General features: G+C 39.8%; 1 protein-coding gene across 1 annotated transcript; it reads right to left on the bottom strand.

Annotated features, from left to right (window-relative positions):
• Positions 1–14,812: 14,812 nt before the first annotated feature.
• On the bottom strand, positions 14,813–23,419 carry oprd1a (opioid receptor, delta 1a). The gene is made up of 3 exons (XM_076112962.1): positions 22,964–23,419; positions 16,516–16,871; positions 14,813–15,342 (listed from the first exon to the last, which is right to left on the bottom strand). Exons 1-3 carry the CDS (start codon positions 23,203–23,205, stop codon positions 14,813–14,815), a joined length of 1,128 nt encoding a protein of 375 aa, XP_075969077.1. The 5' UTR covers positions 23,206–23,419.
• Between the last annotated feature and the right edge of the window lie 2,346 nt (positions 23,420–25,765).

Here is a 25,765-nt window from a genome sequence, read left to right as displayed (position 1 = left end):
TTAATATAATTCTGCTCAACTCCTACATATAAACGCCCTCAAAGCACCACATTTATGGCATTTTGTGCAACTCTGTGCATAAGATTAGAAGCTGCTTCTGTAATGCTTTTAGTTCTAGTCTATTTTCTTTTATTTTACACAATGGGAATTTAGATAAATTCACTGTCAGAGTTTCTAAGTATGTGTGCTCAAATAAGATTACTGTATTCGGTTGATTGAAGGAGTGGGTCTTACATTGTTGTTATTACCGACAGTTTACTGCACTGCGTTTTAAATCTACTTATTGTAGAAAATGGCTTTAAGTTAAGTAAATTACACACCAAGAAGTAGATAAACCTTAAATATTTTTTAGTTTTAACACTATTATTTTTGAAATATTGCACAAAAAAAACTAAATGTAGCCTATTAAAAAGGCCCTATTTTCAGCATCACACCGTAATAGTTATTGAATAGCTATAGAGTTAACATCTTTAGACCCTTGCATCAGATAAGGAAAAAACGAACACCAAATGAGCTAAACCTCATCACCTGACATCACTGTTGGACCGAATGCTCTTTTGGCTTGTTATTTAAAAATACACAATACCTAGAATACGAATTGAGGTTGAAAAACATTGGTATTTACCAGTGGCATTATGGGAAATGTAGGGTGCAGCATTCTTTAGAGCTTGACACATAAAAGGGCCTACAAATCAGGCTTTTGCTTCTTAGATTTTGAACATTTACTTTTCTAATCTGCCTCCCACAAGTCCCCCAACTCAATGGAAGTGCAACACTGAATTGGTGGAGTGCCTCTTTAAGCTACATTTTGACTGTGGGAGAAAACAGAAGCACTCAAAACACAAAGACAATGCAGCTGACTGGTGGGCAGCATTGTGTCTCAATGGTTAGCACAGTCACCTCATAGAAGAAGAAAGCAGGGACTTCAACCTGAATTACTAAATCTAAAGTGAGCCTATAAAAGCTGTGTTCATGACTTGTGTCAGGCTGCCCTCTCCGAAAGATATTCGATCTATTCACTATCATCTTCTTCTTATTTGCTCTTAAAGAAATACAATTTAAGAAAACAGATGCCAGGAAAATACGCTCCATCCCAAATGCGATCCTGAGAAGCAAATAACTCCTCTTCAATTACTCATTAATGAAGCCTTAATTTCCACTGGGGATTCGTCCTCGTCTCTGAAGTGTGCTGCCGGTGCAGCTGGAGAATCCAGAACAGAAGCGGACTGTTATGAAGGAGCGAGGCATTAGTGGGAATGGAGAGGCAGGAGACTATAGCCAGAGACAAGATTGGTGTTACTTGTTGTCTCCTCTCAGCTGAGTGCCATCAAGGCTGATGATCAATCACTGCAACGCCGAGCCCGCCTCTTCTCTCACAGTCCTACAAAAGAGCTGCTGAAGTCCCCCTGGTGCTCTGTTATCAGCTTGCTTCATGCTTTCATCAATGCTACTCCCCAAAATTGGACTTTAAAGCTGTGTGGCACCATATTGATAGTATAGATTATTGCAACATTGATCAGCTACACTGCAAAGTTTTGCAGGCTCGCATTCTATCGACTCGAAACCAAACTGCAGGCACCGTTCATCATGTTTTGGTTTAGTTCTTGTATTTTCAGGGTGTGATGCTTGAGGTGACAACAATCGCTTAATTTGAGGAACCTAAATTGCCTCCATGAGGTCTGTGAAGCAAGTACTGCAGCTGCTACTGTTGATTATTTTGGCCGGCAGGCAGGCCAAGTAAAAGATCTCTGAATTTGAATTCTTATTAGATGAGCCAAACACTACACAGTGGTTTACATATTAATCGGCACATTACAACTTGTCAACTGCCGACACTTGGTCAGTGTCAGCGCGTAAGCTTCAAACCATGATGTTCTAGATAACCCTCTCGCATCAGTCTTGGACTTGTCAGGGACAGCGTGTCAGTTTCTGCTTGTTGTACGTATAGTGTATACTATTTTCAAAATAAACTTCTGTGTTCACTGAAAACGTACAGTTTTCCCTCATTACATGCATACGTTCTCTTTTTAAAATAAACTTCCAACATAGGTTTACTTAGTTTTTGGTTTGCTTAACCAACAAAACAACTTGGTTAGGTTTAGGAAAACATCGTAGTTTGGGTAAAACTAAGTACGTGTGTTACGTAAAATAAGTAGCCTACGTTTATTATGTAACATGAGTTAATTACAGATTTTACCTGACAAAACTAAGGTAAATTGTTGACTTTGTTTCACACGGGACACTGACAGCGGTCTCCTGGTTGAAAGTCCTGTGTTTTGTTTTTACCCCTCCCACCCGCCACAATCAATGCTGTAGTTTTTCATGTGAGGGCTCTCTCTGCTTGTAGTAGTTGCAGCAGTATTAACATTATGTGGAAATATATGTTTCAGAGAAGAAGAATACTCCAGCATGCTGTCTGCACCTCCAAACAACTTTGATGTGCAGTGCAGACTTTGTGCAAGAGCTCTTCACGTTTTTGTACTTGCCTTAAAGTTGCAATCAGAGTAGTCAGTTAATATTTCAACCAGGAGAGACTAATTGAATATGGGGCTTAGAGAGCTATTTATAGAATGAATAAATGTGATATAAAGGCTGTGCAATATAGGAGAAGCTGAACAGATATAAAGAGCCTTTAGTGATTGGACCTCCTCATGAAATTATGATTTTTAAGGGGGGTAGTCATGGCACGAGCCACTGAGGAATATCCCTGATAAAGTCACGGAGGAATCTGAGGACCATGCAGCTATAGCTGAAGATCTGGATGTAAGTGAGCTGGAGCAGGTTTCAGCAGAAACAGTGGGCGTTGGCTGGATGTTTCAGCAAAGGAGTGGGCTACTGGTTGGTTTCTGGAGCTCAAGGTAAAATAGTGTATAATGAAGCTGCCGTGTAGAGTCCAGTTTGTGCTGTAGATCACAGCCATCTCAAGGGGACTGGGTGCATATACAATGCACAGCGAGTGAGGGAATATAACCCACTATAGGGGGCCATCCTTAGTGGATTTAACAGATACTTCCCTTAAAAAGTGCTTTAAACATGGGAAATTCAACAATGTGGTTTATGTAGATTTCGTTAGGAGGAAGATTTTAATCTATTTTGGTATCGTAGGGAAGAAGCATAAAGTTGAAATTTGAGATTTTGAGCTTTTTATGCTTCCGTGACGTGACGTTTCTTTAGACTAGTGGAAAGAAAACATGCAAAATACACATTTAGGTGTTTAATTTACTTTGTTTATTCCTCATTTCCTCAATCTCAGATCGTTTTTAGTTTATTCACCATTCATAGTCTGATTTGTATAAAATGTATTCCTAAAAACATGGTGACATTAATTTGTTTAATGGTTGTTGAAAGCTGTTGAAAGTATATAGTAGGATCTATGGAACGATAAAAAGAGATATATGACATTCCCTTTGTAAAAACCTTTGACTCTAATATTGAATTTTGAATCTGGCTTCATCCAACATTCAGATTTCTGTTGGAAATGTCATTGGAAATGTATGCAAGTTATCACATATTTAATAATACAACGACTCATTTCCATTTTGACACATAACATTTCAGAAATCTTGTCATGCAAAAAATATCTGCCTTAATATACCGGGGTAACACGTTCAGGTATCGGAATATGTATTGGGAAGAAAGAAAAGATATTGGAAACATTTATTATATTATTTATTCATACTTTTTCTTTTCCTGCTTCAATAAGCACATTTCCCAAAATGTCAAATCTGAAGTTCAAAAAACAACAGCACATGAAACTATGAGCTACTCAGACTTAGTGGGAATATGAAGAAAATACCAACCGTCAAAACCACATTATTAGTTAGTAACCACATGAGTGAACCAAACTCTGATATGCCTCCAGGCACAGGATTATCCATCAGCGCTCCTCTGTATGATTAGTTAAAATGTTGTAACCTTGGCTCATGGCCATGCATTGATTCGGCTAAAGAGCCTGTCAATATGTCATATGCATCCAGCAGCTGCTCAAAATCTACATCTCAAATCAATACCAAACATTCCTTTATGAACAGATGCGTTTAATAAGAGTGCAAAAATATATCTCGGGGTAATACCTCAGAGGAAACAAGGGGAGGTCTGATGACAAAATTATTACAACAAATTAATATTAGACCGTTGGCCATCATAGTTTTATAAAATTCCTCCCATGAAATTCTATTCTCCTCACTGTCAGCACTGCTCCGTGTGGATGTTTGGTCATGAATAAGTCAAGAAGCCGGTCAGCCGCTCTTTCTCTTGACAATTCCGTCAACGGGCAAATCCTCGAGCTGTCACAATGATAATTCATGGTAGCTCAGAGTCATGGGAACAGTGACAGGCTGTGTTATTTTTATTTTTTGCCTAAACATCTTTATTGGCATATAAATTAAAGGAATACTTGGACATCTTGGGAAATATGTTTATTTGCTTTCTTGTTGAGAATTAGATGAAAAGATTGAAATCATTGGATCGCTAAAACTGAAAAACAGGGCGAGGAAAGAGCTTGTTAGAGGTGATGGTGGCAGTTCTCTACTCTACTTCCTATGAAGTTCAAACTATTGCTTTAAACTTCTTCTTTTTTTTGTATTTAGATCTTTTTCATACTATTCTGACTGTTCCTTTATAGTGTGGCTGTTTTCATTCCAATGGATTTAAATAGCTTATTGAATGATTTGCTTAGATGTTCTGTTGCTATATTGAAAGTCTATCTTTCTCAGGAATGAAATCCACTTGAATGGCTCAATAGAGCCTCATTGATCGCTGAGGGAAAAGAAGTAGCTGAAAAAGGAACAATTACAAAAGAGGAACATAATAATGCAAATTAGAACATGCATTTCATTAACTTGGCCTCTTTTTTGTGATTCCCGAGTCTCTTTGAAGTGATCCATTAAGACGTATTTTTAGGAATATAACAGAATAATCAGGGTAGCTGACCCAGAGGCGTAATTGATGTCAGCAAATGAAGCGCTTTCAGGTAGAAATAAACTAGCATCTATTAATTGAGTGTATGTATTATATCACGTGTTAATTGAACACAAATAAGGAGGACCACAACAGAGAAAAGAGTCAGTGAATTGATTCTCTTTGTTTATTAGCTTTATTTATGCACACAGTTCAGCTTCTCATCAGCGGTCCTTTCAAAGAGATGCAAAAGTAACATCGCAGTCTAGCAGGAACACAATGTTCCAGCACCTTTTATCTTAACAAGCTCCTTAGCTTTTGTACGTGACCTACAATTCAGTTTTACACTTTTATAACACACTATAGTTTTCTCTTTTTTTCTCTTATGTTGTCTTTAAAAACTCTATAAATAAATATGATTATAAGCGAGTGTATCATCAGTTTTATATCACATAAAACACAAATGTACAGGAGCCGTCTGCATGTGCCAAAGCAAAAACGAAAAGAGAAAAACGATTTTTGTCATTTGTAAGTTGTCCATCGGAAGTCAGAATGATGTGGTTTGAGGACCATAACTATCGAGTGAAAATCAACCCAAGGCTGGATTACCAATTCCCAAATACATCCGGCGAGTTTCATTCTTCTTTGTATATTTGCATTTTGAAAGGAGAACTTAACCAATCCTGGTGTTTTACAAAGTTCACTCGCCTTGAGTTCCCTCTGTCGTCCATGTAGTTCCACATGCCTCTCCATTGGGGATCCCACTAAACTATGAGCAGTTTTCCTCCTTTTTTTTGACCTTTTCAGCAGAGATGTCACATTATATAAACGGTACAAGCTGCTGGCTGCTGTCAAAGGTTTATTTTGGTACAAGAACATGCAGAAATTGGTGTTCTTGCTGGATTTGCAGGGTTGTCTACCGTCAGAACTAAAGTGGTCATTGACCAGTGGTTTTGTGTCTTGTCTGTATTTACTAGTCGGGAGGCTTGTGCTCCTTCCTGAATGAAGTTGGTGGAAACTATGTCTGTGTGTGTTTGTCCAGTCTTTGTACCTTTCAGCTGGTCTTTGTTGTTCTTTCTGTGACTCATGGTTCTCTTGCTACCTTTTTTCCAAGCTTTTGACCATATCCCATTTTTGTATTCAGCACTGTGAGTGAGGGGTTCAGGTAAAATTGGGTGATATACAGTATGAAATTAGAAAACCCAGAAAGATACAAGGGATATCTTGAAAACTGCACACAGAAAAGCCTCAGTCAGGTCCACTATTACGGCTGTCTTACCGTGAGACGACAGAGACAAACATTGAGCCAATATCTCTTTGTAATCCTTTTTCATTACAGCAATTTAGAGATCGATTAAGAGTACTTGAGGATCTAAAGCTGTAAAGGTTAGAACTGTCAGAGTTAAGTATAATTGATGAAATCTTGTCAAGGACAGAGATACTAGACAGATGTGGTGGGAGTATCTAAGTATCACCTTTTATGACTTTAGATAAAATTGTTTATTTTGTCAAGGTTTAAAAGATTAAAATTGATGAATTATGGGTCTTGGGCAGGAGGGGAGATGAAGTCTGACGCTCTCTTCTTTGTCGTGAATTAAAAAAGAAAGCTTCTGAGGAGGCGTCACTAATGACAACTGGGAGGATTATCAGCAGCAAAGGGTAAAGCCCTCTTGAATAGATGTGAAATGGAGAAGCAGTCTCCCAGTGCACCTTAACACATAACTGACAGGAGAAAGTAATTACTAATCAGGTCAATGCTTCTTTCAATCAGTCAGGAAATCAATGATCTGTCCAACAACGGAGATTATGCATTTAACCTAAATTCGGTGCTGATAATGATATATCATAAAAGTGCACGGCAAGCATAGATGGTAAACTTCAAATGTACTGTAGAGATGAAAAATAAATATAGTAGCAAACAACTATTTGCTGTATAAAGATACAGTGGAGTAATGTTTACCTGAGCAGAGAATGAAGTCGCTCTCCCTCTGTGTGTTGTTATCAGAGCTTCTTCTTGCTTTGTTTACATAGCCGGGCCGGCCGATTGCTTTTAGTGCATGTTAGTGCTCGTGAGCGTGCACCACTGGTTACAGCTGATAACGCTGTCCGGACCAACAGTGTCATCGTGGAAGAGTATCAGCCACCGGCTTGCCGTCAGGAAATGTAAATGCTCCCGATCTTGCACCCTTAAAACTACAATCCCTGATTTTCTAATATAATGACTCCCCAAAAGTTGACTTAGGATGTTTTGAGTACAAATCGACAACTCTCAATACAGTAGTTGGGTTTCCAACATTCACACTGTAACTCTCTCTAATTGCCCCGTAGAGATTTCTTGTAAACAAACAAGGTTAAGGTCTAGCGGACATGGAGGAGTCATTTCCTTCCAAGTAAAATATTTGCAAGGCGGATTTTTCACAGTCATTTGAGTTCTGCATTACATACATCCATGTTTACTTCCTACAGTCTTCTTCTTCAATGGCTTTGTTGGTGCATTAGTGTCTTCCTTGGCATGTTACCACAACCTGTTGATCACTGGAATACCTGAGTTGAATTGATTTGGTCGCTAATTTAGTATCTGTTTCAAAACAACAATTCTTCTGCTGGTTGTAATCATTCCTCCTGCTCACACTGGACATTACACAATCCATCCCTGACGTTCTCCAAGTCAAAGAGATTGGGGACAACATCCAGTCGCAAAAATGCGTTATTACATTTGGAAGATATAAACTTAATTTGTCTAACGCACACTGCTGAAGCCTCTCGTTGGCTTCAGATAAACATGTGGAGGCCTGTGGACTTGATCCCCTGTCACTTACATTGAAGGAGCATTAGGAAGGGATCTTTCAGACACACCATGATTTAATGAACAGGAAGGTTAATGGAGGCTTGTTTTAATGGAGCATATGGCCATTAGTAAGGAATAGAAGATGCCATTGATACAGATTCTATTTCCACCTTTTGCTATAAATGCAGCTGTGGCGACCCTCCCTCCCCTCACTGAATCCCACCCACTCATCTGCAGCGGCACAAATGGACAGAAAGCAAATGTAGCTCTTTTTTTTTTCATTATTTCACTTGTGATATGAATGTTTAGTCGGTGCCAGCTACTCAAACTCATTAGTAGGATTGTCCTGATCAATAGGCTGAATATTTGAACTAGGAGATGAGGTGAGTCAGGGTCCCCGGGTTCAGAGAGGTTTCCTTCATGCTCTCTGAGCTGCAGACACGCTCAATGGATTTATCTTTAAACACTCCTTTAATGGTTGTCAGTTACAAGTGTATAAATAACAACTCGTTTTATCCGATAGTGCGGCGCTATTTTCACTGTGGATGGCTGTCCAGAGATTAAAGGCACCAAAGGGTGTGTGGAATACAATGTCGAGCATTTATTTTATCTTTCACAGACAAGAGGTGCTATATTTTTTTTCCATTTTCTTTTTACGATAACTCCAGACTACAGTATCTACAGAGAGCAGAGTATCACGCAAAGACAATTTCTTCCCTCACTTTGTACCTCTTTGTGAAATGTGACAGAATAGAAATAGTGATAAAACCATAAATGGTCTGATTAACTCGGGGGCCCCAAGGCAAAAATGTATTTTACCCTGAATTTAAGTGTACATGGCACCTTCCGTATTTCCCTAGAACTAATATTCGTCCTATGTTGGAATAATACTGTGGGTGCATCTCGAGTCTCTTAAATTGCATTCGCATGTCCCTCACTTGTGTTGTGTCCTTGCGTCTTAGTCCCTCCCACCGGGGATGCGTGGAGAGGAAACCTTGCAAGGAGAGAAGACACCGTGTGCACTGTGCTAATACTAATGAAGCCTGCCATAGCAGCAGCACTTTCCCTCTGTAGCAATTTCACCTTCACATAAATAACAATCTGCATTCTGTACTGTGTGTCCTGCTTAGTGGCACAGGAACCATGGCTACTTGCAGAGTTAATCACAATTATTATTAATTATTTGCGTCTGTAATTATTTGTGTTCTGATTCTGAATTCATTATTAAATAAGCCATAATGGTGTCTAATGGTGAACACTGGACATTGCTGCTGATTATGTATCCTGTGTGTCAAAGTACTTGGATACAACTTTATTTTGAAATAAAGTTTTATCCAAGCAATAAAAGAAAAAGTCTTTGGACAGAAAAACTGGCTTAATGTTTACTTAGCAGTAGGAGGATAACACCAGAATCAACCTTGGTGTATATCCACCAACTCCAGCATCTCTGATACTTTTATTCCCAGATTTCCTTAATATTTGTATTATTTGTTATGTTGTATTTGCTGCTATGTACATCTGAATCATATTAATATTTATATGTAGAAGGTTGTAATATATGTAGCTGAGAGAAGAGAACTGGACTTTGTTTCTGTGCTCCACACATACATTATTCATTACCTTTTGCCATTTTCCGATCCTCTAACACTATTCTCCTTTTTTCCATTACTGCTCTCTTTCGTCTCCCTGTCGCCATTTACAATCTCTACACAGTGGAAAGAGCACAATGTCGTCCATACTGCATGTTATTGACTGCTTGTTTACGAGTTCCGGTCTACAGTATTGTCACTAAAGATCGCAGGTGCATACCTGTAGCTAATGAATGTCTCTGAAAGACATTTAGACTCAAGCACCCTCTCTCCATCCATTTTCCATTTGCCTGCTGGTCTATTTGTGCTGTCAGTTGTTGGGCTCAGCTCGAGCTACTTTTACGAGAGAAAAAGCACTCAAGCCCAATCATTACTTTGAAAATTGGGGATTTTTGTCAACATTCAATTAAACAGACTGAAAGACGGATTTGTGTATTTTGGTCTTTAGTAGAGTCTGACAGAAGAGTCGTACAATTAACCCGAGAGTGAAAGAAAGTGAACAAAATCAAGATGGTACACATTTAAAGACAAATGCTATATCGCCACAAACACACTCTCTTATGGAAATAACACTTCCTACTTGTTTTGCCAAATATGTGTTTAAGGAAAACTGCTGCTTGAATTACGTTCAGTGGGAAAATTTTCCCAAGTGGAATAAGTGCTGTGTTTTTGTATCATCGTATAAGGAGGCGGTTAGGATGGCAGGAGTACAAAGCACAGGACTTTGACACTGTCCAGTACATGATTAGGTTTAAGCAACAAAAGTACTTTAGTTAAGATTAGGGAAAGATAGAGGTTTTAATTACATGTTAATAAAGTTAAAGTAACAGTTCACCCCCCCCCCCCCCCTCTATTTATCAATCTAGATTGTTTTGGCGTGAGTTGCTTAGTTTTGGAGATATCTGCTGTAGCGATGTCTGCTTTCTCCAATACATTGGGGCTATATGGTACAATTTTCAGAAATCTTTACCCGTTTAATCCACAGACCTTGTTGAGGTCTGTGGATTAAAGGGGCTGGTTATCTTGCACCACCAGCTGTATAATATACACACAAATATATAGTTGTTTTTGATATCATATTTGCTGTTGAAAATGTGTAAGTAGGTACTCTTGTGTTACTTACTTACTTACTAAAATTGCCACAATTTCTAGAAGACCAGATTGCATCTTGGGAGTTATGACAGCAGCAGTATCTGCATATTAGAATACATATGAGCTGCTGTTGAATAACACATCAGGGACATCAGCCTTCCCCATCGCTCATAAAGTGGCCAGTCCGTGTTTAATCTGCAGGGAGGCTTCTCTGTTGTTGTGGATCGAGCAACAACAGTAATTGATCAGTGGCTGCTGGTGAAGGAAACCTCCTTAATTAAATTGAAACCCGTCAAGCTCTTTCACATGAAGCACACTGTGCACTGGTGATGCTGGTCTCCATGGTGACTGCAGGATGCTGGTCTGAATTTGCAGAGGAGATGCAGAGTTGGATGTTTTAATTTTCTGATAGTGGTGAACGGCACACGCTGGGACTCTGAGCAGCCTTGGGCCATCTTCTTGTGTGTTTATCTGAGCGCCAGTGGAAATGCACTTTGCAGCCCAATGTCATGAAGGACTATTTTGAAGCACTCTCTGCTATTTCAATTGAATCATGGTCATGCAAGAATGGATTATTCCATTAGGAGCCCAACAATTTTAAAGCAAATATTATGCTATCCCTCTTGTTTCCAGAGAATAGAGGATTTTTCAGAAAAGGAGCTCAAGCTGTTTTCTCTGGGCTTCATTTAATTTTGTTTATTTTTGCCAACAATTAAAGTTAGGCTTGAAGCACAGATGCTGCATTTTTTTTTATACAACAGATTCAACAGAAGAAGCTTAAAAAGTATGATCAGCACAATTGCCTTACACACTGCACTGCAGTCAGGGGTTAAACAACACAATGGCATCTTACACACATTATTTACATTCACAAAGGCTTTTCAGTATTCCGTTTACAGTGTAAAGCTGTTTCATATCAAATATAAAAATGACAAAATTGATAATGACAGCAAGGCAAATTACAAATTGCAAAGGCTGAACGGAGGACGAAGATTGAAGAAGCAATCAGTTATATGAACATCGATTGACAATCAATAGGAACTCTGTTCAGCACAAGTGACAGCAGACTCAGCTCTGCTGCCTCACCTCCTAGAGTCCCAGATTCATAAACTGTTTCACACATTTAACCAAATTAGCTACAGTTCATTAATATAACACACAACAAACCTGCCATACGCAGTGATGTTTAACGACCATTCAGACCCTCTTAGTGACTTTTATTTCTTTAAAGCAACAAAATAAGCGACCATCAGGCAAAAAGTGAGGAACACTAAATGTATTCTATTTATTTCCTTTCTTTTTTTTTTTACTTTAAATGAGACCTCCGTGTGGTGAGTTTGTGATTATTTGTCCAAAGATTTCTCTAACTTCCTTTTTTATATGATTGTAAATGCAAAGGAGTTAGTAACAAACTGTAGTTTACTACAGACAGAAATCACCAGAAGGTGGTGCATTGAAATTGATCTGCTCATCTGCAAAATATTTGGTTCTATAGTCTTGATGATGCAGTGATCATACAAACGGGGACAGTGGGTGAACTGCTGTAGCTGACTAGTGAGTCACTAACATTGTAGCTCATTCAGTCACATTAGCCCCCGTAGCTTCTCTTTATTTGCTCAGTACTGTTCTGTTTACTCCCCCTGGAATGTTAGGCTGTTCAGGTTGACTATGTGTAAATGTAATATTAGTTGTTAAGATTAGTTTCAGTTTTTTTTCTCCTAGGAAATGTTACATTTTTTTTTATATTGCTTTGCCAATTAAAGGACCAGTAATATCCTACAAATAAAAAAGCTCTGAAGGTTCCTGTGACTGAGGCGATTTTGCTGTATACGTGCAAAAAAAATGAAGCTGATTACACCAGTGAAGAGCATCGAGGAACAACATTCGGGGATGATTTGGGAGGCAGAGTATTGACATACAGGGTGTGGACCAAACTGCTTGATTGTAAAGCTTGAAATCTCCATTGCCAATAGGGCAACATTGATTGACCAGCATTGATCAGTAACATTTGAATACCTCTGTTTCTTTGTTATTGTCACTTTGTAATACGAGGTGGTAAAATATTACTGATTTGTGCCTTGTGGACACGGCCACGCAGAGAAAATTACAATGATATTGAATTTAACAAACTGTATCCAACAACTGAATCAATTCACATCTAAAAGAATGAAAAAGAAGAAGAATTCTGCAGTCACAGGAAAAATGACACAAGGAAACATTTTTTAATGAGCTATCCTAATGTGATAATCAAGTGAAAATCATGCACTTTAACTTTGATCATACCCTGAATGCACAATACAGATATTTTGAATATACCCATTTATTGGAAGTAACTCGCTTTTGTTTATTTTGTCAAAATATAATAAGTTGACCACCCTTTTCATCCTTTTTTGGGGAAAAATGATTCTATACATTTTTGTCATTGTGCCCTTAATTTGAGTTTGCAAAAATAATGTTGGCTGAGAGATATCCTGCACACCCGACAGATGCAGCACTTTGTCAAAGCGAAGCATGTATATACAGTACAATTTAAATCCCCACTGTCATTGTAAGAAAATATGCAGGAATGTATCACAATAGTCAATATGTATAGTCTCTCTCCTTGTCTCTGTGAGGAACTCTACATTGCTGAATCTGTAAACAGAGCAGCCATTTCCAAGCATCAGCTTGTTGTTTTCCCCTTTTGTTCTATTTCTATTTATTTTTTTATTGAAGCCTCATGAGTCAAAAGCATTGTGTGGAAATAGTATGATCTAAAAAAGTGTACAGAAAGCATACAGAACTACAGGTACTCGTCAGAGTCATTTTAACTGTGGCTGAAGCCAAATTTGTTCAAATGCAAAAGCTTTATGTTATCTACAAATTCACATTTATTGACATGTTTCTTTTCATTTGTCAAGTCAATTCTAAATAGAGACCATCACAAATAGCTAAAGGAGGCTTTACTCTCATCTTCTTTGATTTACATTGAGTTTGGATAGGTTTTATTTATTCCACATTTACCACTTTAAATTAGCATTTCAACTTTATTCAAAACTATGGCGCATTTTGACATGTTTGCCTTCATATTTTGCCTTCAAAATATTTAAACATGAGAGCAAATTTAGTTAAGCTCTGCATAATCACCTCTGACATACATCATCTGGTATGCAGAGTTGAAATGATCATTAATTGAACGGCATCCATCGATGAATGTCTCCAATTTGATTGATGTCATCATCTCTTGGAGTAAATAAATTACCCGGAGTAAATTACCAGTCAATATGTCCTAAAATGGGCCACATATATTCCAGTTGACAGGCTTTAAGATCATTTAAATGCAGATCAGTAATCGCCTTGAAGCAGTTAGATTGTTGACTTCAAGGACCGGCATCTCTGTGATGAAGATGCTTCCAGACCGAGTTTTGGTGTGTTAATTGACAACACATTTCTTTCAAACAATAAACCAACGAAGTAAGTGAAGTGCCAATATTATTCTTCAGTAGCATGTTTGCCATTCTGCTCATTCTGCTCATTCTGCTCAGAGGCTGTCTGCAGGCTTGACCCCACTCACGAAAGTCAAGTAGGCGTGCAGAAAAGAGACGTCCATAGAAATCCAAGCGTCATATGGTTCAATGCCATTCTGGATTTTTCCATCTGAGCACAAAACCTTACGAACTGGGCTTGAATGAGATTCCATGTCCTGTGTGACAGACCTTACTATAATTCATCCAGCTGTCGGTGGGTATCAGTCGCGCTCTGTAAGGCTACTTTTTTGTGTTGATGGTAAAGATACAGATGAAAAAGTCAAAATTCTCCTTTATCGCCACAATCTCTTTTGTTTCTTTGAATGCAAAGGCAAGTGTTCCTTAGAAGAAATGAAACGATTGAAATGAAAATCACATTGTTTCAGAATCCCATCTTTTGCTACAATCCTGTACCCTGTGAGTCAGTCTGTTTTATCACAATGCTCTCTGGTTAACGATGTTTGAACAATACCTTCTTTGCTTGACAAGATAGAAATCTGCAGATGATTCTTTGTCCTTTTTGTATCATCAAAAAGGTCTGTACACTTGTCTTCTGTTCCATTTGGGCAGACTAATTGTGAGCTGGGGATGCTCTGCTTCGTAATCTTGCTTACATTTGAATATATTCTTTGGGCTATCACCCCAATCTAGTGTCTCAGCCTTTGTAAGGCGTCACATTTGATTCCATTTTGTTATCAGAACTTTAACAGAAAAGTAAGATCAGAGTGAAACTTATTTTCCGTTCTCTTTAGCTATTCCTTTTGAATGTTCAGTCAGCCAAATTGGAGAGAATAATCGGCACGACTCTGTTCTTTGAGACTAGCTTTTTCTCTTTATGATCTTTAAAACTCTGTTGTGGAGATCTGGGTGATCTCTGATTGCAGTTCTTGCTGGATCCTCCTCGAGCGAGAGCTGTGTGGGACCCTTTCCATGCCTAGTCATGCCGGCTTCTTTCCCGCTTCTGTTGGAGCGCAGACGGACACTGGCTCGCTTGTGTTGTTACGGCCTCTTGTCAGACTGTGCTGCTCCACGTGGGTTTGACAGGGAAGGCAAAAATCCCTGAAGCACCGCTTAAAATTTTCATCTAAAAATGCGTAGAGGACAGGGTTAAGGCTGCTGTTGGTGTAGCCCAGGGCGATGCACAGGTGCCAGCTGGCTATCACGAAGGGGTTCCTTGTGTCGATCTCCACCATGGTCTTCACGATGATGAAGATGTGAATGGGTGTCCAGCAGATGATGAAGGCTGCCACTATTACCAGTACCATGCGGGTGATACGGCGCATGTTGCGGTCTTTCTCCTTGGAGCCTGAGAGCAGACGAACGCTCTTCAGGCGCAGGATCATCAGGCCGTAACATATGGTGATGACCATCACAGGAACCACGAAAGCAAAGATGAAGACACAGATCTTTGTCACAGTGTCCCAGTACCAGTCAGGGTCAGGGAACTTCAGCATGCACATGGTTTTACCTGGAAATAGGGCAGGTAGAATTCAAAAGATTTTGTTAGTGTACGGTTATGGTAACAAGCAGGTTTAGACAGATGCTGGCTAAAGCTACAGAGAAACATCCCCGGTCTTTCACCCGCATGTGCTACTGGCCCTTCCACCACCCTGGCTTCCTCACCTTTATGCCCTGTTATACTTATATTAGGAGTTTGTCTTCATATACGGACTCTCTATTCTCTGTCACAAGCCTGAAGTTTGCGAGCATGGTAAGCATTGAGCATTTACTCTTAGCGGACAGTTATTTGTCTTGTAGGTGCTATGGGTTGATGTCCAGGTTGTCATCCTTCACGTCTGGTGTCTATTTCAACTTCTCGAGGTTTATGAAATGAACATCATGCTGTATTAAAGACGACTTGAAACTAGCGATTGAGAGCATAAACTCATGTTTAAATGTTTACTAAGGTAATAAATCAAGTGAAAAGTAGGGTCATATCCTTACAGACTTTAGAAAGATAACAAGTTCATGATATTTTTGCATTAGGTTTACTTTTCTTGGCACTGAACATTTGTACTCATTGACGTAAATTGTCCTTTGCAGATTTTCCCGATAGGAACATGATTTCTAGGAATACTGGTCTGTTTTTCCTGAGTCTTTCATCTGTTATGCACATTGGTTTTCTCCTTTTAAAGATTCATTACAAAGATATTTTTATTCTTCAAGGTCTACTTGGGAAGGAGATGTGACGGTATCCCAAAGACATTGATGAATTGAACTAGTCTAGGCTCATCTTTCAGCCTTAAAACTTAATGCAGACACACAACATAGATGTTGTGGCCCTGGGTGAGTAGTAAAGGTAGTACGGTTCAGGGACTATTCAGGGCTACTCATGGAAATCAAATAGTATCCTCTGTTTTGGTTTAGATGGGGAGATGTTTGGTTTAAATGTTTCAGAGGCTTTTTCCTTTGTGTGACATGAAAGCTCTGATGAAGTTCTGAGGAACAGCAGCTTGGCATTATAAATGCTAATTACGCAGATCAGAGCACGTCTTTTCTTGAGCACTTTTGCAAAGATTTAGTTGGGGGAGCCATACAAATTCAACTCTTCATGGCTTACCCAATTCTGGAAGACGGTTAATACCATAAAGACTTTACTTAAAAATGAAAGACAACACAGTGGAAGAGAACACTATCTCACCATTATCCTTCACTTTGGTCACAGCCATGACCATAATGGGCACCCCAATCGCAGAGGACAGGACCCAGATGAGCACGTTGATCATTTTCGCCTTGACCGGCGTCCGAAACTCCAGCGCTCTGACTGGGTGGCACACAGCGATGTAGCGGTCCACGCTCATCATGGTCAGGGTGAAGATGCTCGTGAACATGTTGTAGTAGTCAATGGCAATAATGAGCTTGCACAGGACTTCCCCAAACGGCCAGGTGTTCATGAGGTATTTGGCACTCTGGAAGGGCAGCGTGCTGGTGGCGAGGGCGTCGGCAAGAGCCAAGTTGAAGATGTAGATGTTTGTGGCCGTCTTCATCTTGGTGTATCTGATTGTGATCACAATGCAGAGAAAATGGGTTTGCAATAAGCAGCAGTCGTAATAAGAGCAGCTGGGTGTGGAATGCTCTGTTATGGGATATGTTTTTTTTTATGCCTTGAGTAAAAGTGAATTCCCTCATGCTATGGATGTGCAGTGTAAAGCTTTGATCAACAACATATCTTTTTCTAAATGAGAGATTTGAGATAATCGTTACAATTGGCTTATGGGCCTCTGATCAAGCAGCCTACTTGCAAGAAAAGCACCAGGGAAATGTGAAAAGAAAATACTACTGCTGTCTAATTGAGGTTCATGTATATTGTATGTGTTGGATCCTGCTTTTAGCAATGGACTGTGCATTCTTCTTTGAGTGTGTGAGATGAAAATAGGTATTAGAAGAAAAAATAACAGTCATTGGCACTCATTTTATTTGGTACAGTATCGGCTTATTGAGGTCAGAAATTGTCCTCAGGAGTATAAAGGCTTATTTTCATAAAGGCTTCTCTCATCAAAAACCTTAAAAGATACTGAATATAAAGCTTAGCTGATTTAGTTTTCGAAGAGATTGCAGTTTTTTAAAATTATTGTTTCCAAATACAATCCAATTAACATGCAAAGCAGACTGCCCAAAGGCACAACAGACAAGCATTAGAGACCCAAGAATGACAACATTTCTTTAAGAAATACTGTTTACTACATATTACAATGCTTTATGAATATATTTTTCTGATACTATTGAACATTTTGTTCAGTTCTTTTTTATTTTAGGATTGTCTGAATGAATAGGTTGATTACACAATACATTTTAATGGAAAATATAGAGAATAAAAAGAGAAAAATCGTTGTGCTGTTCCATTGAAATTAATTCTAAATGGATATGTTTTTGGCTTTCTTTTGTTGTTATTTTTCACGCAGCCTCTACAGACAATAATAGGGGTATTGGTGGTGGAAGTGATGGCAGGGGTCTGCATATTTGAAGCAAGGTGTAGCCAAACTCAACACACAAGCATAGATATTAAACCTAACCCTTTTTATTGGGCTTAGCCATCTTATGAGGGACCGACTCTCATGCATCTCATTGGTGGAACTGATTAAATGCACACAATAAATGTCACCTGTTTTGATAGGATTTGTTCTGTGTAATTTGTACCAAGTTTTAAATTACAAATAACTGATCCAACAAATACAAAGTGAAGTAAAGAGGCAGGACTAAGAGTAGCCTATACATGTAACAAGCGGTCTCTGCCACTTGCTGGTGTGACGTTGTAAACCTGTACCATGTTGTTGTCTTTCTGGAAAACAGACTCTCAGCTTATGTCTTGCTCGTACAAATGAGTGCATTTATGTAAAATAGCATCAGTCTAACAACACAATTAAAACTCTGTCATAGTGACATATAGTTAACAAACAGTTACCTGCTCTCTGTTTACTTTTGCATCTCAATCTGTCTGAAGCCTTTGATTAAGCACCTAAAGCCTGGCTTTTGACATGTGGAGAGGATTATGTGTCACTTTGATAATTGAACTGTGATTGCAAAGAAATCTCTTTCCCTACTCCCTAATCCAAACTGACACACACACTGTATCCTGTTCGTCAGTGCTTCAGTAAACGAACACTGGGATGACTGGACCTAGATGTTACACCACCCAATGTTATGACCATGTGGAGATTAGAAATTAAAAAGGTAGACTGTAGTGTCTGTACACACAGGTACTGTATATCAGAGGTAAAAGTAATTTAAAAAGGAGTGTGTCGTTCTTTCGCCCCGAGATAGTATGTTACATCCATGGTGGCACTCAGGATCTTGGTTGGATTATGAGGATACCAAAGAGCCGTTGTGGCATTTAAAATAGACAGAAGTGGCTGCAGCGGGATGCTCTTTTATGCTTTATAATGTGCCTCCTCCCAGCAGGTGACAAACACATGACAAGACTTTAATTTCACACCAAGCAGTGACAAGAGGTTATGTATAAAACACAGGAATTGTGACGAGAAACTTTCCCATTTCCAAGTTGTGCCATTGCAATGGAATAGCTTGTCCTGAGGTTATGTTATGGTTAATTGCTCAGTGTATAATTCAGATCGAGGGGAATGCTTGTATCTTCCTTTTTCTAGGCTTGGAGAGGCAATTAAGTTTTAAGAAATCTCATTGTAACGCCCTTTTTCATGTTACAGTGAAGCACGTTTGTCACACTCTGTGATGGTTTAATCGCCCGCTTCCTCCTTTTGTTTTTCTTTCCTTACAGCATTGACTCTGTGTTATATGTATGCGGCTGTCATGGCTGACCAATGCCTTCCTCTTCACACATGTGTTCTGCTGCCAGAAGAATGAAACATGTCTCAAAAGCAGCACACTGAAACCATCAGGGTTGTAGGAGTTCAGTAGCAATTATTGACCATCCTGACCTCTGGGGTCTGTAGGCATGTGAACGATCTCTGCCAAGATAGAGTGCCATCGATCACTGGTTTATTATTCAGCCTGCCATTAATCAAATGCCGCCAACTATGCACTATGTAAATTCTATCTAATCTGCCAAGGTTTGAAAAGCAATCTATGCTTCACCAATTCTGTTTGAAAACTGTATGATAACACCAGTAAACACAAAACCCAATGATTGCATTGATGTAACCAAAGAGCTCAAAGAGCTGAGTGGACTAAAAATATCTCCTGTTGCCAAGTTGTATCTAAAGTCTGTCCTATTTAGTGGAGAAGTGAAAAACGTTTCCATTGCATCAGAATCTTATGGGATGGTAATGATTGTTGTAATAGCAAACCCTGAGCCCTTACGCCTAGCAAACAGAATGAATGGCTTCTGATAGAAACACATGAAAAAATACATTAATGACAATGGCCCCTTGCCCACTTCCTAGCACCCTACTTCTGGTGCCCTTCCTCTGACCACACCTGTCTTCTTGTCCTTCATTTTGATCTCACCTATTCCCACCCGTAAAGTTCCATGACTGCATCTTGCATGGTTGTGACGTATTGAGTTGACCATATCAGTCAATAGACGAACAGAACGAGAGACCTGGCAAACAACTCAAAGAACTCAAAGACACTTCTATGGCAGGCTGGTTCCCACTACAGAAGGTCTCTCCAGGACAAGATTACACACAGACTAACAAGGTGAAAGCAATACCAGTCACACGCTGTCACGGCTGTTTTGGAGCTCCATCCAAATCCACATTCAGGTATAGAGAATCAGCATTTAGATTGAAATCAGTGTTGATCCTTTATCTCTGCGCGAGTTGGATTAACACTGCCTGTTGTGACTACATCAATTCTTCCTCGCCTGTGTTTCCAGGGCTGAAGGCCAATACTCACACCACACACACACACACACACTGATATGCTACTGGGTGACATGGAGGACAAGCAATGAGACAGTGTGTGTGTTAGTGTGTGTGTGAGTGAGTATCAGTCTGTTTATTTCCTGGTTTGAGACAACAGAGTAATGCGGTCATGATATTTTCAGACAAATCTCCACTCCCAGTCCCCAAGGAACTGTTTTTGACCATGTTGACTCATACTGTAGTTCTTTTATCTTTACCAAAATATTACCATACCAGAAAACCTCGGGTGTGAGAATGCCGTCCATTATCTGCTTTGTTGGCAGAAATGGAACAATAATCCTCAAGCAGCTCAGTTCCACTTACACACAAACTAATCCAGCCTGCCACTATTTGCACACCGAACCGATTTCAAATTGAGGCCACTTGATGATAAATTGCTTGACCACTGAGCCAGGTCTTATCTAACAGGTGTGGCAGCAGGATAAGGGTCCAGATAGAGGGGAGGATAGCTGGAAGATAACAGAAGCCATGTGCTGCTTTCCTACCCTGCGTGGACCATCTCCAGAGGTGCCGGCCTCTCCATCAGCAATCAGACGGGAAGGCTTTCAACGCCACTGCAGCCTAATTCACACAGACCTGAGCATTCATGCAGTATCTACTCTAAATGGAGTTTGTCTGCATTTGAGTGCTTCTAGCCATGAATCTGAGTGGATGGAAATGTCTCAAATTCATGGGTTTTGCTTTATTTATAAGCTGCCTGAAGTAGCAGGCAAAACAAGGAGGCTTTCAATTGGGCTTTTGTTATGATTACTGCTGAAAAGATTGGTGAAATTACAGAAGATTAATAAAACAAAAATGTTGGCAACCCACTAAATATCAAACATTTGCTGGTTCCAGCTTCTCAAATGGGAAGATTTGCTACTTTACTCTGTTTAATATCTTTGGATTTTGAGGGACCTTTTCCATTATTTCTGATATTTTGGAGATGATTGATTGCAAACATAGTTGCATTTCTAATTGTATTCTTTATGATTTTCATTATATGAAACTAGATTTTGTCTTTGGAATGTCAGAAAATAGTAAACGTTTGCTCCCTTTAGAGTTTACAGATCTTCCACAGGAGAGAATATTCTGCTGGGATGGTTCATGCGCTCAGTTTCTTTTTGCCTCTATGGGGTTTTTGCATCAGTGATGAATCCTCTCGCTCACAGGAACACGAATGCCAGACGAATTACTGCCTTTTCTGAGGTCTCATCCATCTCCTTTTTGTCTCCTTCTTATCTCCCTTGCTCACTCTTTTTTTTCCCGTCTTGTGCCTTGTTTTTTTCCATTATTTTCACACCAACCCCTGGATGGAAATAATGGGCAGAGTTGTAAATATGTATGAGTTTTTTATGGTTCAATATCCAAAGATTGCCAATTGCAGAAAATGCCTAGCTTGTGACTTTTTCTATATTCTACTCTATCTGTTTTAAGCACTTCCTCTGCTTCTCTCTTTCATTGTATACATTAAAGTAATACCAACAACCATTTAGACCATGTTCATATCTAAATGTCATGCTTGTGGGCAGATAACAACCACTGGCCTTGACTGCTTCGCTTCCACTCGGCTGTATTATTCTTCTCTGCTGAGGCAACTTAAATTAATTCTACCTGCTTGTTAAATTCACCGGCAGTAATTAATTACCTTTACTAGCAGTAATTAATGCTTTGGGTGATATTGGGGGAACACGTACAGCGAATGTTTGAGATTACTATAATTAGCATAATGAGTGAGGACACGCAGCGCTGCTGCAAAAGCTGTTTATTCCTGACAAGCATACAGGTTAGCGCTGGGTGGCTTCTCAGGAAATGACAGGTTGCGTGTCTAGTGACAAAGTAGGCTTTATTATAATTACTTTTAGAGCTGAGGGGGAAACTGTGACCTCCGACTGATGATTATACTGCAAACATTCACTAATGAACAAAATCTGGTTCCTCTCTACAAAGTCGTTAAGCCTGAAAATACCTTAGTTTCCATCACTTAAAAAGCTTAAATATATAATGGGTTTAGCACTCTTCTTTGCATGTCAAGAGGCAAACACAGAACACACATTTTCATTCAGACACCACATAAAAACCTTGCCTCTAACTGCACGATTTCCCCTCTCTAACAATCCTGGTGTGCAGCTGATGGTCCACAGATCTGTGTAAACTAATGGAGACTCTGTTTGAACAACCGAGGCACAGCTGAGTCTGACTGAATTAAGAGAATGCGACTGAGATGAGAGAGTGGATTGCAACCAACCCTCTTAACTTTCGCATGTTGTTTCTCCATGTAGAAATAATGAAAGAACAACCTCATGCTTTATGCAGGGGACCACCTGTTTGGGACGCATGTAGTTCACACACAAATGCAATGAGGAATGCATGCATTTTTTAGTCAAGGGATGCAGAAAATCTTATTTTTTTTTCATGGCATCAAACATTTCCATTCAATGGAAATCATCGTTGTGAGTGTGGATTTAGCATTTTCATGAAAGGGAGGGGGAGGGCGGGCAGAGTATAAACCAAAAGCAAGCTTAAAACAAAATTAAGATTTAGAATTAATGTATTCAATTGTGTGATACCATTACTAGAACTCACTCAATAGTCGATGTCAAATATCGCAAATTCGGGGGCATTAAAAGGTCTCATGAGAAGGACACTATAATGAGTGCTTGTGGGTGAATTTCACATCCAATTTGGGCTTTATTGCTCTTATCAAGTGCTTTAAAACAGTTGAGACACTCACCAGTAAAATGACTGTAATGAAAAACAAGTATTTACCTGACCACCCCGTACATGACGAGGACGTTGCCCAGAAGTCCCACCACGCAAATGACGGAGTAGAGAGCCGTGATGCATATAGCTATGATCATACCCCCGGTGCTCCTCACCGGACCCTGCTGCTCGGTGTAGTTCTGCAGCCTGTCACCCATCTCCCCGTCCGGGAAGGTGACATTGTATGGGATGACGGAGTAGAGGTCGGACAGGGAGAGCTGCGCTCCTGAGACCGTGTACGGCTCCATGCTGCTGCCGCTGCTGCGCTGTGCACTCGACCCGAGGTGCTGAAAACTTGCTCGTACTGTTATCTGGAAGGGGAAATCTTGTCCGACTGAAGGCAAGAAGTGGAGAGAAAGAGTGGAAGTCCCCCCCCGTCCCCCGTCCCCCCCCCCCAAAAAAAAAAGTATAGCAGCAGAGAGGCTCTGCGTGAAAGAATTTAGGCTGGTCTTCTGTTTTCTATCCAAAAAGACGAGGACAAAGTGGCCCCTCAGCAGCGGTCAGCTGTGTCTGTGTGCTCACACCTCTTATACTCTCCGAGATCCCCACCTCACAGCCCGCGCGCTCTCTTATACACTCGTGTGTCGACGTCAAGGCTGCGCATTATATGATCATGGGCGTAAAACGGGAACGTGATGGGTGCCATACCCAGTCTTGAATTGATCTGGTGGGCTCTACAACTGAGCGCTAAGTAAAAATAAATAACCTCACCTTTGGAACAAATACCCAATCTTGTGGAAGGAAAAAACAGTAATGCCTCACACTGAATATTTTGTAAATCATTTGCTCTCCAGGTTTATGAAACCAAGTAGTGAACATGTTAAGGCAGCTGATACCAGATGCAAGGACTGTGCATTAAATTGCTTTGTCTGCTTACAAGCTGTGAAAATAATCAACCCAGCTGCCAACAAACAAGTAAGTCCAAAATCAATAATGCTCCCACTGAAGTAGTTTAAGAATGTACCTGACAGAAGAAAATAAAAAGGTTTTACAATGTTCTTACTTCCAGGAGAGGAAAGTCAAAATCAGTAGTCCCTCCTTATACTGTACAAAACCAATCTGAAAAAGTATTTACTTTAACAATGTCACTGCAAATAAATTAGACGATGATGAATTATGTTATTACAAATGAGAAAACAATCTAACTCTAGCTTTCTTTCGTATGAACCTAATCGGCAGATGTTCCATTGAATTATAGACTTTCATTGATTTCTGAGGATGTTAAATAATAAATAAACACCAACTTAAAATGTTATTTTTGTTGACCTCCAGTGGTTTAACTTCTCAAAATGATGCAGTGACTTACAGGTGTAGCTCAGGTTACTCCAGGATACGGTGAGATCACTTCTGGGTTTACAAGAGCAAGAGGACACATTTCTGACCAAACACATACAGCTTTTGTTTTTGTGAGCAAAACATCGATATCACCAAAGATACTCTATAACAAAGCCAATCGTTCATAATGGTATCCACTTCCTGTTTCCTATTTGGCATGGTCATGGCGTGTTCAACTTATATTTACACATTTTACTCTCTTCTTCTCTTCTCTCCGCCAATGAAAAGAGCCTTTGCAGGCCTATCTGTGCATTACTGTACATCATGACATCCAGAGTGTCTTAACTCATCCTATACTTTACCCTGTCTGTGTGTGGGATTGATCAAGGTGAATCAGAAGTTCAGGCAAACAGCAATGGCAGGGTTTTCTCATGGGAGTTAATTAAAGGCAGGTCGATCCTTGACCCTTTTCACTTGCTCATCAGTGCTTATGTAATGGCTCTGATGGGCCCCCTGGGAAATGATATACTTAGCGGATACTACCTGTGCTGGAATTCAGATTGGTCATTAGGCGCTTCAAGATCCATCGCTCACTTCAACCCATCAAGTGTCTGCCCCCACACCGTCCCTTTTGGTCATCCTCCCATTCGACCTCCCTCTTGACCACAACACACCTTCACTGCTTCTCCAGCGCATGTGCCTGTGTTCTGTAATGTGCATCACTTACTCCTCTCCCGACTCCTTTCCTGCCATCACAGCGTAATTGAACTAGCTGTTTCTCCAGCAAGCCTCTGCGACATTTAACCAGTGTTGAGTTTTTCTCTCTGTTGTACACTTTTTATTTGCTTTATTCTCTGTGCTGGTCCAGAGTGTTTATTTAATGTGTGGAAGTCGTTCCTGCAGGATATCGGAGTTTAGTCTAACGTTGCACAGCTCATGTGCAAGAATGGAAAGCTTGTAGCAACAATAAAATGTTCAACTTGTACCTGGCTTAGATCAGGAGGCTGTGTTTCACTGGGCTACTTGGGAATTTCTGCATCAATATATGCAGCATGAAGCATAAATAAATCAAATATTAAAAATGAATGCACTCCCATTACACCTAATGTTAGAGTTCAGTGTACCAGTTTCTCTGTTGCCCCCTCTGTTTCACAGGGCCATGTGCCCTACAGCAACAGGCAGTATACAATATATTTCCACACATGTAAGTCATGGCAGTTAATGTCCCTTGTGGCATTCAGTTATTCCTCAGCCACGAATCCTTGGCCTGTTTAGTTGAATCCCAAATCGTTGAAGCAACTGAAAAGTGGTCAAAAGGTCATGAATTTGTCAGAGTGATATATGCCTGCAAACCTGAGGCTCATAAATAAGTCATTTAACTTCTAAACCATGTTGTAAATAAACCTAAGTCAGTATTCCTACAAGTACTAAAAGTGTCAAGTTTGAAGATGCACAAGGTTGGCTGCAAAAGAAAAACAAATGCATCTGATCCCTGTTTTTTTAAGATGTAATTTAATTCCACTGTGTCAGATT

The sequence above is a fragment of the Anarhichas minor genome, unplaced genomic scaffold (assembly GCF_050575085.1).
Source record: "Anarhichas minor isolate MPS153535 unplaced genomic scaffold, ASM5057508v1 ptg000051l, whole genome shotgun sequence".
NCBI classification, from domain to species: Eukaryota; Metazoa; Chordata; class Actinopteri; order Perciformes; family Anarhichadidae; genus Anarhichas; species Anarhichas minor.
This window is presented reverse-complemented; position numbering and strand designations above follow the sequence as displayed.